This window comes from Arvicanthis niloticus, chromosome 20 (assembly GCF_011762505.2).
Source record: "Arvicanthis niloticus isolate mArvNil1 chromosome 20, mArvNil1.pat.X, whole genome shotgun sequence".
Lineage (NCBI taxonomy): Eukaryota > Metazoa > Chordata > Mammalia > Rodentia > Muridae > Arvicanthis > Arvicanthis niloticus.
The window spans coordinates 16733479-16748351 of NC_047677.1; the positions used below are offsets into that span (position 1 = coordinate 16733479).

Consider the following 14873-nt stretch of genomic DNA (forward strand, 5'->3'; position numbering starts at 1 on the left):
TCAAGGTCCCCAGCTCCATCTGAGGTCATACCTCCAGTGACCTAAAACCTCTGGCTAGGCCCCATATCTTAAGGTTTCCACCACTTCCCTACCAGTGGACCTGTTCTGGGAACAAACTTTCATGCATGAACCTTTGACGGGAGACATACCATCCAAACTACAGAAGTTTGTATGGGGTCGCTAGGCCAGGGGTGACCTAGCCATGGTCAGGGACTGCCTGACCCCACTCTTGTCCCAGCTGGGCACCAGATCTATCTTGGTGCCTCCTTGGATCAAGAGAGCCAGAAAAGAACCTCTGTAGTTCTACCCAAAACTACCATACAGCCTTCCTACCCCAGGTAGGTACACCCAGTAAACTGGTGTCCACTGGAGTTTGTACACATGGTGATGGCTTGTACACTGCTGCTGACTCAGGGCCACAGAACACAGGGAAGGGGAGGGTACAGCTGACTCTGGATATAAAGCCCTTGGATGTGGGGGCACAGCTGACTCTGGGCTACAGAGCCCTAGGATGTGGGGGCACAGCTGACTCTGGGCTACAGAGCCCTAGGATGTGGGGGCACAGCTGACTCTGGGCTACAGAGCCCTAGGATGTGGGGCACAGCTGACTCTGGGCTCTGTAGCCCTAGGAGGGAGCTCATCACTGGCCTTGTCCTGCCTCCTGCCCTGTTTTTCTTGCACTGAGCTGCAGCCATCAGGATTCCTCTTTCATGGTTTGTTCTGACCTCTGAGCCCCATGCTCTCCAGTGACTTTGGTTTACTCTCTTGACCTGAAAGCTTTCTACTCTACGATGCCTCATACAGAGGCCACAATGTTTTTGCTTTATTAATTAAATTTTCCTTTTCCCTGCATGTATGTATGTGTCTCTCTTCTTCCCTCCTACCAGGAACAGGAGATCACGGAAGCCAGAAGAGGGCACTGGGATCCCCTGGGACTGATATTATAAGTGGTTGTGAGCTGCCATGTGGGTGCTGGGAATGGACTCTGGGTCCTCTGGAAACCCAGACAGTGCTCCAATCACTGAGTCTTCTCTCCACTAACCCTCCCCCCCCCCCACACACACAATGTTTTTTATTGTGATAGCGATTGTACACTTTATCTGAGAAATTTTAAATGTGTGTACCTAATGCTGTATACTACATAATATTCTCCATCGATAACTGGATACAATTGGTCACTTGCCTTAGATTAAAGTGGGTCCTAGAGAGCTTGCCAGCAGCACTGTGAGAATCTCTCAGTTGTTGCTCCTGAAGCACTTGACCTCAGAAAGACTCATGAAAAATAAATGGTAAGACTGTCCATCGTCGTCGTCAAAGGAAAATACTTTAAGTGGGAGACAAACAGGAAGGAAGTCAGCTCCTTGATACTGCCCTGTCTCCTGCCCCTATGCTATGGGGGCAGGAGACCTGCCATGGGGGCAGGAGAACAGACTGCGTCTCTGAGGGGGAAATCGGGCGTGCATGATATTGGCCATCCTGGACTGTGGCTGTCCTCTTTGGCTCTGAGTTAATGCTTGGGTCGGCGCCATACAATCTTCCCTGGAGGGGTGATATAGCAGCAGCTCAGGAGCTGGCTTCCGCTACCTGATTGACAGTAGTTTTCCGAGGAGTACCTGGAGTGCGCTTGGGAGTGAGGCTGGGGAAGGAGAGAAGGGAGAGGATTGTTAGGTCCTGAGGAAGCTGAGTCAATGCTGTGGACTCTAAGCAGCTCCCCTGCCTCAGAGCTGGTCTCTGGCCTAATCCCTCTCTGTGTTACCCTGTCATTACAAGCACCTGACCAACCCCATGCTTCCTGTATTCCCTGTTGACAATGCACAGGTGACTTCACGTGTATCACCATGGTTGTGCAGGGACACCCTGATTGGTGTGAGCCTCTGGCCTCACCGCAGTGCTGCCGTCTTTAGCTTATATTCATCCTTGTAATCCATAGGTTTGTTCAGCTGGGGCAAAGTCAGCATCACCAGCACCGGAGCAGCCAGCAGCTGTGTTCCCGGTGCTCAGACGGAGTCATAAAACTGTAAGTACTCTCTGAAACCACTTTAAATTTTTTGATTTCATTTATTTGTTTGGTCTGTGTGTGTGTATGCTTGCATGTGGTGTGTGTGTATGCTTGCATGTGATGTGTGTGTGTATACATGCATGTACTACAACACACATGTGGAGGTCAGAAGACAATTTGAAGTAGTCAATCTCTCTCCTTTCACCGTGTGGGCCCCAGGGGTTGAACTCAGGTCATCAGGCTTGCTGCAAGCCCCTTTACCCATAGAACTGTCTTGCTGGCCCTTATATTGAATCTTAAAAATAAATAAATAAATAAAATCTCTGTATTCATGTCACTTGTGGAGTGTCTGGTGAGTTGTTAGGAGAAATATTCATTCTTGTCACCAATTTAGTATAATTTGGTTTTGTTATTGTTGTTGTTGGTTTGTTTTGTTTTGTTTTGGTTTGGTTTGGTTTGGTTTTTTCGAGACAGGGTTTCTCTGTCCTCAGACTGCCCTGGCTGTCCTCAAACTCACTCTGTAGACCAGGCTGGCCTCGAACTCAGAAATCCGCCTGCTTCTGCCTCCCAAGTGCTGGGATTAAAGGCGTGCACCACCACTGCCCGGCTACTTAGTATAATTTGACACAGATGCATTCTTCCTGCTACTTTCTTTACTGAGAACTGTCGTTGGGGAACGGGGGCAGGGGTGGAGAAGAGATTGTGACCTTGAATTGCACCCGTTGGCTCATGGCCTCTGCCTGGACTTGGGTAGAGAGGGGACGTTGAAGCAGTTCCAGTGCCGGGGAGACTCTAGGTGTATCAGAAGAGCCCCAGAGCAGCGGCTCTCAATCTTCCTAATACTGTGACCCCCATACAGTTCCACCGTGTTGTGGTTGCAACCCCAATCATACAATTATTTTGTTACTACTTGTTAACTATAATTTTGCTACTGTTGTAAATATCTGATATGCAGCCCCCATGAAAGGGTCATCTGACCCCCAAAGCCGTCTCAAACCCACAGGTTGAGAACCACTGCTCCAAAGCATGGGCGGGCTAGTCTCTTCTTGCTCCATGACCCTATGAGTGTTAGTGACTTGGTGGGCATCAAACAGGAGTAAATTCTTAGCTAAACAGAACTATGTTCAAATTACGCCACCTTCTGGGTTGTTACCATGAACAAACAAATCACCCTTCCATGTGGCTGCTACCACAGCAGTTGTGCAGACGAGGGAGGCGTGAAGGAAGCCAGTATCCTTCACGTAAGCCTGGAGCAAGTGTGTGGTAAGTCCCTGTCATGGTCATCATCTTTATATGCCTCATCATGTTTGTTTGTCAGGACAAAGCATGGAAGTGACAAGGAGAGGTTCCAGACAGCCATCTGTTTGTTCCTCTGTAGAGTTAGGCCTCGTGGAGGTTCAGGAGGGTCGAGGGGAGCTATCTGGGCAGGAGCCGGCACTGTTGACTCTGTCATCTGCATTACTGCAGGTTTCTGCACAGGGCGGGGTGGTTAGTGAGGATGGAGGAGCATGAGGTCACGCTGTTACACCCCGAAGGTCCCTTTCTCCCTTTCTGCCAGCGTCCTTTCTTTTCTTACTCTTGACTCTGGAGGCAGGGAAGCACTTGTACTCACTAAACCATTTTCTTCACTATAGCTTCTTAACGAATGGATGGATGAGCTGAAATTGACAAGAGCAAAGGTGTGTTAGGATGTTAGTGAGAGAGGTTCGGAGAGCTGGGTCGTGTGATGCAAACCGACCCTTCCATTAAAATCATAAGGTGGGGCTCATTAGGAAATGAGAATGCTGAAAGTTTTCCTCCCGTTTTTCACTCTTAGGTATGGTATTTGTGGTTCTTATCACTCACTTGGTTCTTACTCACTCATATTTCAACGTTTGCTCTCCTGAGCCCAGGCACAGGTGACCCATGTGGATCTGGAAATGTATCTTAACCGTTCCCACTTAATTAGGGAAGAGTCTATCATGAGTGTGTTTTGTACATCATCCTCAGCAGGATAACAAAGATCCCCGTAAGGACTGCCTTATGCTGTCATGGCAACTGCCAGGCATGTTTTTAGAGAGGGTTGTGTGCGTGCCCTTTAAACTGGAACTCTCTAACCAGGTTCTTCAAATGTCAGCTATCATTTTTAGTTCTCTAGAGCTGTGCCCAAAGCAGCAGAAACTAGATTTGTGTGAGGCCCTCGAAGCCTCCTTGTCTGCAGCTTAGGTTCCCTCACATTTAAAATGATGAGACTCTTGTAAGTCCACGCTGCTCTGTGCCGGCTCATCTCTCCGGGCTTCATCATCTCCCAGGGTTTCTCCTCTCCTTTTCTAAACTGGAGAGAATTACAATATAAAATGCTATATGTATTCTCACTAATAAAACTCCCAAGAAGCCCACGGGACGGAGGTTTCCTAATTTGTAGTTCCAGAAACCTGGATGGGGATCTAGACACTGCCACCCAAGATTGCAGAACAGTGCCCAGAGGTTCATGCTAAGCCACACTGGTCAGTTGTCTGTGTTGTCAGCACAAATACCCAAAGCTGTCTTTGATCCAAGTGTGACAGCTTTCTGATTCACACCAGGAAGAGTGATATCACCCATCATTTACTGTCCATTCAGTGTGTGGTAGCCTCTGTCCTGTGCAGTTTAACCTGTATTTCCTGTACTAACTCAAGTCCCAAATACATTATGGAGAAGTAGCTTTTATCATGTCTGCTGTACAGAGGTGGGAAACTGAAGTAAGCACGCAGTTGGTGTAATTTGCCCAAGTTCAAGGTGGAGGAACGAGGAGTGAAGCCCAAACTGGTTGCTTCCAGTACCCGTGCTGTCTACCCGTGAACTGCAAACGCTTAGGATTGGCAGCTGCCTTTTTAAACCACTTGAGTAGAAGTGGAGGTGCATTTTTGGTCTTATCAGCTGACCTGGGACTGTAGACACCTTTCTATGTCAACACTGTGTTGCTCTTGACTTTTGTTAATATTTAGAGAAAGTATGCTTTTGTTTTTTCCTAGTGCCCCCTCTCTCTTTCACACACATACACACACACACACACACACACACACACACACACACACACGCACGCATGCACACACACACACATTCACACACACGCATGCACACATACATGCACGCACACAAACATGCGCGCACACACACACACAAACATGCACACACACACATGCACACACACACACACATATGCACATACACCATCCTTCCTTGTACAGTTATACTGGAACTTACTTGGTAAATATCTGGGTTACTGCAGACCTGCTAGATCATTCAAAGAGGGTAAGCTGTCTCTGAGTCCTCTTTGGTCTTCATAACAGGCCTTAAATTGCGTGCTCGGTAAACATTTGTTGAAATATACTGAACCCCAACCCACTTCCTCTCCACCTCTCCCAGAGTCTGTATGAAGTCCCTGCATCCCTCCAGTTGCACTGTCTTCCTGACTCCCCTTGTTGAACACTCCAGGTGTACCCCTTTTCTGTTTCCCCCTCACCTGCCATGGTCTGCCCTGTTTCTTAGTTCCCTGATAACTTGTGACATAAAAGAGGCTTTCCGCACTGTCCTTTCTCCTCTGTACCTGTGACACTTGCCTAGTTAAAAGGACCCAATGGGACTTGCTATGCCTGGTGTTGGGATGTGTTAGGGATAAGTCTTTGTCTCTCTGTGCAAGACCAGCATACTGTCATTTTTACTATCCTACAAGTTCTCCGGCTTGTGCCTCACGTGCCAATCAGCAGTAGGTTACAAAGACAGAGCATGCATTTTCTAAATGCCTTCCTCTCTGTGGCTTACCTATTCCAGGAAGATGCTTCACTCATTTACAGATCCTTTCTAAGAAATGGGTTCAAATCTATCCATACGCTGGGTCCCACTCCTAAAAAGTTCACTATCTCAATACCACGTTGGGAATTCAGGATAGCACCACACCAGGGAGTCAGGCTCCATCCAGCATATGAGCCACTGAGGGGGAGGAGTTTGAACTACATCCATACCATAGAAAGACCTGGAAGTAATTCTAGGCATCTGGTTTAAGAAGTTAGTGAGGGGTAGGGCCATGCACAGGTAGGTACAAGAATCGGTGAGGCAGCATGACCATTAGTTTCAAAGCTGCATTGTAATCAAGAGAGTGGTGTGCTTGTATCTGCATTTTAGAAAGGTCAGTTTGGAAATGGTGTGGAGGGTGGATCTGAGTCAGGGATAAAGAACACATCTACTGGCTACATCCGGACAAGAAAAGCAATACAGCCAGATACTGCACTTCACTTTGAGAAGGGGAGCAGGTCCTGGTGGTGCAGGCCAGTAACCCTGGCTACTAGGGAGGCTGAGGGAAGAGAAGCACAGGCTCAAGGCCAGCCTGAGCTACCATAAGCTCAGGGCCAGCCCGTGTAACCTAGAGAGACCCTATCTCAAAACACAAACTATAAAGAGGGCTGGTGCTGTCGTCAAGGTGAGCCACTTTTCCATCATGCCCAAGACCAAGATTAAATGGTTCAGGAGCATGCAAGAGGACAGGAGTCTGCTGCTACTGGGTTGTGGTTTTGAGACACAGTCTCAATCTTATAACCCAAGCTAACCCCTACCTTGTTATCTTCCTGTGTCAGACTCCCAAATGCTGGGATTACAGGTGGGATTACATCCCACCTAGCTCAGACAGCCAGGAGTTTTAGCCAAGAGTTTCGTAGCTTGGTTGACTACATAAAGCACATGCGTTGCTGGAATAGGCAGGACTCAGTTGGTGCAGGTCTGGGAGCTAAATTGGTAAGCCTCAGACAGTAACAGTACATCCAAAGGACGTGCTTGTACCCCCAAAAGCTCTAGATTAAAGAGACTCAGAAATTTAGGAGATTTTTCTATACTTGGTTTTAAAAAATCATTTCTTGCTTTTCTTTTAACCATTCATCTAGGATAAATGGATGCATGCTTTTAATTTTTTCCCCTAGGGATCTGTGAAGACATTAAAGTAAAAAAAAAAAAAAAAAAAAAAAATATATATATATATATATATATATAATATATATATATTTTATATATATATGTATATATATAAAATTCATATATATATATATATATATATATATAAAAGAATTTACTATAGTGTTAGGGTATATTTGGGCCTATTGAACAGTGTCCTTTTACCTGTGCACTGGGGGAGCAGAGTTGGGCATCTGAAAAGGCCACATAAGGGGTATTCCTGTGGGCAGGGTGTGTTCAGTGTTGTATATAAGAACCACATCTGTAATGGTTTAGCTTTTTGTTATTTTGCTAACTGGACGGATAACTGACAGTTCTGTATGTGGCAGGTGGGTGGAGTGATTTGGGGCACATGGAGTGATGGTGGGTTCATGCTACGTCGATATGCTGTGCCTTCCTGACATCACTTCTGTTCAGAAAGACAAGTGTCCAGTATGAGGTGCTTGAGGCCTTGGGTTCTTCCAGTAGAATACAAAGGGGAAGAATCTCCAGTTGAAGGAAAATGTGGGCTAAAGGCGAGAGCAAGTGTTCATTTTACGTACAGACGGCTGATCTGTCCTCGGTGGACTCAGCGTTCCTGGGTGCTTTTATGCGTGACTTTTTAAAAACACAAATGCCTTTGAGTCTTAATTATATTTAAAATTCACCAGCAAATCTTCTCTTATTACACAATTCCCCATATCTAATATTTGAATGTTGTTATTGTTCCTTTTCCTTCTACCCATAAGGAAGCTTGTGGACTAAGACCAGAAAACAGTAAAACAAGTTACACATTTTCATAGGTTAAAAAAAAACAAAAACAAAAAAACAAACAAAACATCCGTGCTTCTAACTACCCTCTCATTTTTATAAGGACAGAAAGTCCTTAGCAAATTGATGCCACTGTGTGGCAGGTTGATTCTAAAACAAGTTAGAAAGAGTCAGTTATATGAGAGTTAGTTCATCTGGTTTCTAACCCCAGTCTTTAGGATGATACCTGATCCGTAGTGTTACTTTCAACCTGGATATTGTTTGACAATCAGTAGTTTTCCCTCCTTTAGGAATATTATACACTAATCAAATGTGAGGAAAAAAAATGCCGAGATAAACAGATTGAAATGTATGGGAAGACATTTGTAAGCTTTTATTTTATTGTGGGTTGTTTTCCGTTTAAGACTTAGCAGCTCAGAGCTCTTAGCGAGTGTGTCATGATTGTTCTCAGGGGATATGTCGTTACTGTTGTTAGTTAACTTACACATTAGTGAGATGGGGTAGAATGGGCCACAGATTGTCTGATGTCTTTATTACCTACTACTACCAAATTGTTAAGGCTCTGTTCTTTTCTATATTGCAACCAGTTCTTAAAATCATGTGAGCAGTCTGCATGGAAACAGAACCATAATTTCCCAATTTGCAGTTGCCTTTGTTTTCAGGTACACAGAGCACTTTCACGTTTGTTTACCTTATAGACTAAAAAGGGTGTGTTGTAATTGGATCTTGGCTGGACAGCCTGGAGATGTGGAGGCTAAATCCTCCCCTCAAAACTGCCCTCTCTTCTCTAGTGATAGCTGAGTCAGTTTATAGCCAGTTTCTATTCTGTATGTGCAAGAAAACCAAATGCCAGTTAAACCCCAAACATCTGAATAAATGCATCCTGTCATTACCCATAGAAAAAGGGGGTTTGAGACTTTCTTTATATATATATATCACTTTAAATTATAATTTAGTTACATCACTTGCCTCCTTCCTCATCTTCCCTCTAACCCCTTTTCTTGTTATCCCTCATCAAACTCCTGGGTTCTCTTTTCCTTCAACATATACATTGAACATATATATTGAATCTACACATACATCTATGTGCATAAGCATATGAATGTGACGTGTTGAGTCAGTACGGCCATGTGTGTGGTCTCAGGATGGACCACGAAGTGCTGGATAATCAGTTAGGGAACCATCTCTGCAGAAGACTACTTTTCCCTCCCAGTACTCCTTGGTTGCCTGTGGTTCTTTGTCCAGGGGTGGGGATCCATGACTTTCTTAATCATTTTATCTTATGTTTTATAATTATGTTAGAAACATTGCTTGTTCCTTGACTATTTGCATCTATTGTATTGCTAGTCCCTCAACCTAGAACTGACCTTAATACTTGCATGTAATTAAAATGGTATAAAAGCAAAAGGAGGAAGGGGGTGGGGAAGGGTTTTTTTTTGGGGGGGGGTGGTGGGGAGAATGGGGAAAGGGGATGACATCTGAAATGTAAATAAATAAAATATCTAATAAAATTTTAAAAAATAAGAAAAGAAACACATTACGTAGTGTTAAAATAAATTAATCTTTTTTGACATAATACTTCAGAATAATGTATTCCTTCTTCAAAACTAAACTGCTGAGGCTTATTTCAGAAGATAAATAGCTAAACCATTCCTGTGTCATATAGTTTGAAAATAGAGAGTAAATTAGCTAATTAAAGTTAGTGTGCGCAACTGAATTTTATTTTTTATAATAAAATAAAGCTAAGAAAACAGATCTAATGATTTGGAAATACCGGAAAATGTCTAGTAGAAAGAGGGAAAGCTGTATTTAAGGTGTCTTTTTAGCAAGTGTATGCAAAATTATACCTGAAGGTCCGAGGCTGTGAGAGAGGAGCTTCTGCTCACGCATCTTCCACTGGCCGCAGGTCTGTGCTTCTGGTCCTGTGAGCAGCCTTCGGAAGGCAGGCTCTTACGAGGCTAGGATTGTCAGACATTGTTTATTGAGTTAGTTCTTGCTTCCCCTCAGCCTTTAGTCTAGTTTTTTGTCTCACATTAGCAATCTTGGATATTTCTCAACGGTCTCATAAAATGTCTTGTAGCATCTCCTGAATTCCCAAGGATGGCACCTAGGGCTTCACAGTACAGCCAGGTGTGGGGAGGACTCTACGGTGACATTTTCAGAATGTTCTTCCATGTGTGCTCTTTCTGTCTCCCTGTCTCTCTGTCTCTGTCTGTCTCTCTCTGTCTCTGTCTCTGTCTCTCTGTCTCTGTCTTTCTCTCTCTCTGTCTCTCTCTGTCTCTCTCTCTCTCTCTCTCTCTCTCTCTCTCTCTCTCTCTCTGTGTGTGTGTGTATGTGTGAGTGTGTGTGTGTGCGCGCGCGCGTGCACCTAGTACCATACAATCTGAGAACCAGAAAATATCTGGAGATTATTGGATTAAATCCCCTAATTTTTCTAAGATAAGCAACTTAGAGGGGGTCCATAGCTCACTCAGTTTCAGGAGTTTTGAGTGGTGAAACTGAGCCTGAAACCCATTTCTCTGAGACTGGAGCCAAGCAGGTAGAACACAGCCCATGTGCTGTGTGGTAAGTGCTTCTGAAAGGAAGGGGCGCCTACAGGACACACAGACAGTAGCATGTATCTATAGAAATGGTACAGTTTGTCACCAAAGGAAGAAGAGGGGCAACACCTTTGTCCTCCAAAAGTGGTCTGCAGATCCCTGGGGTGCCAAGGCCTTTTTGGTGAGCCTGTGGGATTAAGGCAGTGCCACCAAGCCCTAGAGGTGAGTGTCCCTCCAGACTCTAGAGGAGGGTTGGATGCAGGAAGAGGAGATGAAAATGACAAGGAGAAACAGCATCTATGTTTAAGTCAGTAAAGGTTGTTAAGTAGCCCGTGAAGATGTCACCTGGAGACTGTGACCGCTACAAGATGCATATACATAAGGTTCCTTGGTTGCTGCTCAGTCCTGTGGCTCTGTGGGAAGAGACTTCTGCAGTTGTCTAAGTTGTGAGAGAGCTAACTCTACACTTCCCTCCCAGAGCCAGAATAACTGACAGGAGAACTATGGCTCTCCAGGCTTGGGTATTTGGTAGACATTTCCACAAAAATGATCAAGCAAGCCTGTCATTTTAAGGGAAACAGCAGTATTTGTTACCAATAACAGGGTTAGAATTTTCAAGTGAAAAGCAAAAATTTGAAAGTATGCATGTAGTAGTACCACAGACAATGTATACAGATTTTCCTGATAAGATTAGAAACAATTTTAACAAATATGATTTTTTTGAAGATTTCTTTATTTTATATATGAGTACACTATCACTGTCCTCTGACATATCAGAAGAGGGCAGCAGATCCCATTACAGATGGCTGTGAGCCACCATGTGGTTGCTGGGAATTGAACTCAGGATCTCTGGAAGAGCAGTCAGTGCTCTTAACCACTAAGCCATCTCTCCAGCCCCAAATATGATTTCTTAAAAGTAATACTGTTAAAATAAGCTCTGTTATCTGCCATTTGAAAGATCTTCAAAGCTCAGTGGATTTTAGTGCAGGCTGTTAAAAAAAATCACATGTAGGTGAAAAAACAAATACATCCCAAGTTCAAGACAGACCAGAGAATGTTAGATAACAGTGTGGAGACTTTGTCAGTCCATACAATCCTTATAGTTCCAGTTTCACATTGCAAACCTTTAAAACACTTGTCAGATTCTATGGTGTGACCTTTACATATCCGGAATTATCTGCAAGGCCATTAAGATAGCTCCTTCCAGCAAATGAAATCCCCGATGGCTGTAGAGGTGTTCATTTGTTTTCTATGCTTACGTTTTTGTTGTTGTTGTTGTTGTTTACAGAGCAAAGGAAGCAAATGGTCTGTTTATAAAGTTTCTCCCAAAGTTCCCTGGACTTTCTAGAGTTGCTTTTAGACTCAGTTACGAAGGCACCTAAGTCCTCAGGTTCAAACAGTAAAGTCATTTATTATCCCCCCCTGAAAGGCACAGGCAGGGCCACCAGCACAGTGGGTTCACAAGCTTTGTGTGTTTCTGGGGTGCTGTCACAGCTTCCTGCAGCCTCAAAGGGGGTGGGTTTCATTCTTCTGCCCAGGAGCAAGGAGTACCAGTGCCCTCAAGCACACTCCTGTGTTCCAGTGGACAGGATTGGGTCACATGCCAACCTCTGTTACTGCATGATTTACTGTGATTGGCTTAAAGTTGTTATTTACAGTGTGTAGATTATAGCAAGACCACCACGGTGAGTTAGTTATTAAACCCAAATTAAAACGAACAAACCCCTCCATGCGTGGCCAGTTAAGTGCAGTTCGTTTGCCCAAGTGTCCGTTAAAAGGCACATGATGCTGGGGGTCAGATTCTGGGGTCTGGCCCCGCACTGCCGTTGCTGACTGAATCCCTACCTGTCTCAGCTCCCTCTGTGGGTACAGCCTTAGGCTGTAGCATCAGCTCTGTGAGCCGTACCTCCTAATGCATCTCCCACTCACTCACCCCTTCATTCAGTTATACCCACTGATGGCTTTCTCTCTTACGCAAGACACAGTGAGGATGCTGACTGTCACTACAGTATTGTCTGTGTGGCCACAGAAGCAGTCCACCCTCCTGCACCACAAACCCAGTGAAAGCCCAAAGGAGAGGACAATGAAAAATGGCCTTTTCCTCATAGGACAGCCATGAAAGATATTGTTTAATGCCCTCAGCAAAGAGCCCCTGCCCCAGAGCTCGTCAGTGAGCCATTACATCACACGGGTTTTCTCTCATCTTATTAGAATGTAAAATGTGTTCAGCAGAGAAAATCTAGATGTGTTTGGAGAATGATAAGTCTCCAGGAGGAGGCTTACGAGCCCAGCTGGCTGTGAGTGTTTTAGCTCACTCAGTATCAGAAAGAGCATGAGGCAGAGAAGCGAGCTGTTCCAGAGAGCAGAAAGGCAGCCTGAGAAATGAGACCGTGTTCTCTGAAAGCCCAAGGACATGCGTCCTGTGGCTCTCAGATAAGATGCCAGGAAGGTTTTATTTTTTTATTTTTTTTCAAACCAGGCTACTAGAGGTTTTCGGCCCTTTCTCATGCTCACGGCTTGTTAATTTTTCATATTGAGATAGCCCAGGGTGCTTATCTCAGAAAAGAGGATTAGAAGTCATGTGATCATTTTCTTGAGTAACGCTTGAATCACTGTGAGGTAAAGCAGGGTTTTTACACTGATGTGGAAACCAGCAAGTAGAACATATAAGGATGAAGATTTAAGATTCCTGAAAAAAAAAATTTCTGCAACAGTTAGCGCTATTCGCGGTGTTCTCTGCATTGAGACTCGTGTTCTTGCATTACCCGGTACCCAGGGGAATCTCTGTTGTTTGGGGCAGCATTGGAGCATCTCTTCATTTGGTCGGAGGTTGGGCAAAGTGATCGTTAATAAAAGTAATTTCTAAAAGTGTGTAATTGTCACGATCACAGCCACAATCTAGCTGGGGTTGTAAAGAGCTTGAAGCAGAGCGAGGGTGGTTCATTTAGGCTCTAGGTATCTATTTACTTACAGTGTGTCAGGCACTGCTCTGTCACTGGGCAGACAGTAAAGGTCAACCCTATGTGAGTTCTTCAGCATCCTTCCCATCTGGGGTAGGCAGATAGGATGGATCAGTCACATTATAGTAAGACAGTTTCATGTTGGAACAAATGCTTAGAAGACTCACAAACCAAGGAAATGGGAGAGAGGGGTTGGGGCAAGTAAGAGCCCCATACAATTTTAGATTAGGTTGTCTGTTGGCCTAGAACTCAGAGAACTCTGCCTGCCTCAGCCTTTCAAATGCTGGGATTCTTTAAGTGTGTACAAAGCTGACCTCTTGGAGGAGCTAACCTGAGATCTGAGGTGAAAGGAGTCTGCTGTGAGATGACTGGACCATGTTCAGTACAGAGAGAGCAAACACCGAGGAGTAGGCAGGAACCAGCCTGGCACATCCGAGAAGCAAGCAGAAAACAGTGAAAGCCACAGCCTTAGGGCTCTGGAGTAGGGTGGGCTTGGGTGGGGCAGATCACAGTAGATGGCTCACAGGAGCTTAGGAGTGAGCCCACTGCTGCTCTTCATTCAGGGCTCACAGTTGTCCTGGCAACGCCCTTGACTAGAAGGTCCAGCCTAGAACCTCACACTGCATATAGTTGTTAAAGTCTCCTTCATTCTGAACACTCCACCACCCTTCCTTGACCTTGACACTTTGAAGAATACAGTCAGTTGTTTTGGAGAGTGGCTGTTGGTTTAGTTTGTTCTAATTATACCCAAGTACAGTGCCTGGCCTTCAGACTGGCCCTCCATCTCTTATCCACAATCCAGTATCGTCTCTACCACTTTGTACCACGGTTGTTTCTTCGGCCAGGAGTGTTTGAGGCAAACTTTCTATCACAATGGCAGAATACCTAAGACAGTCAACTTGTAAAGAGAAATGTTTCTTTTGGCTCACAGTCTGAAAAGCTCCAGTTCATGATCCATCAGCGAAGCAGAGCATGGTGACAGGAGAGTGTGGCGGGCAGATCTGCTTCAAGAGGAAGTGGGTTGGGTTGGTGCCGTGCATCCAACTTACCCTAGATCCTTTCTATTAGATCCCACCTTTCTTCAAGGTTGTTACCTCCTATTAGGGATCCAAGATGGTAACTGAAGCCTCTGAAACATAGGCCTTTGAGGGTGATTTAAAATCCAGATTATTAGCCAAGTGCATGGAGAAGAAATGAACGGGTTCTAAAGTGATCTGTTGGGCCACCTCTTTGGGGAAAGCAAGCTTTCACATTGGAGGGAACCCTGTGCACAGACACAGAAAATGCTAAAGCTTCTGGCCATCTTGTCAACCAAGTGGGTGAGCTTAGATTATCAGATGCCCACTGCCAGGTAAGTCGTGAGTTGATGACAGCTATAGCCAGTGAGTTGGTAGCAGCCCTGTGAGAGACCTTGAACCAGAACCAAGCTGGGTCCTTCCTAAGTTCCTGACTAGTTCTGTATGAGTAGCTGTATACTACATGTCTGTTGGCTTAAGATAGTCAGGAGTTCAGGCAGAAAAACTATACACGTGACAGGGCTTTTCATGGCATCAGATGACATACAAGTTCAACTTGTGCCTCTGTTCATGATGCTTATTTCAATTTCTTGACTAAAGTAGGATGTTCTGAACTCTTCTACTGTGAAATTACTGTTTTAATTAA

General features: G+C 44.9%; 1 protein-coding gene across 2 annotated transcripts in view; it reads left to right on the forward strand.

Annotated features, from left to right (window-relative positions):
• Positions 1-14873, forward strand: part of Fig4 (FIG4 phosphoinositide 5-phosphatase) — a 111862-nt gene that overhangs the window by 82878 nt on the left and 14111 nt on the right. For both annotated transcript variants that reach the window (XM_034524793.2, XM_076917075.1), the window contains one exon: positions 1931-2017. In XM_034524793.2, the coding sequence (XP_034380684.1) occupies positions 1931-2017 (87 nt within the window). The remainder of the gene's footprint in view (positions 1-1930; positions 2018-14873) is intronic.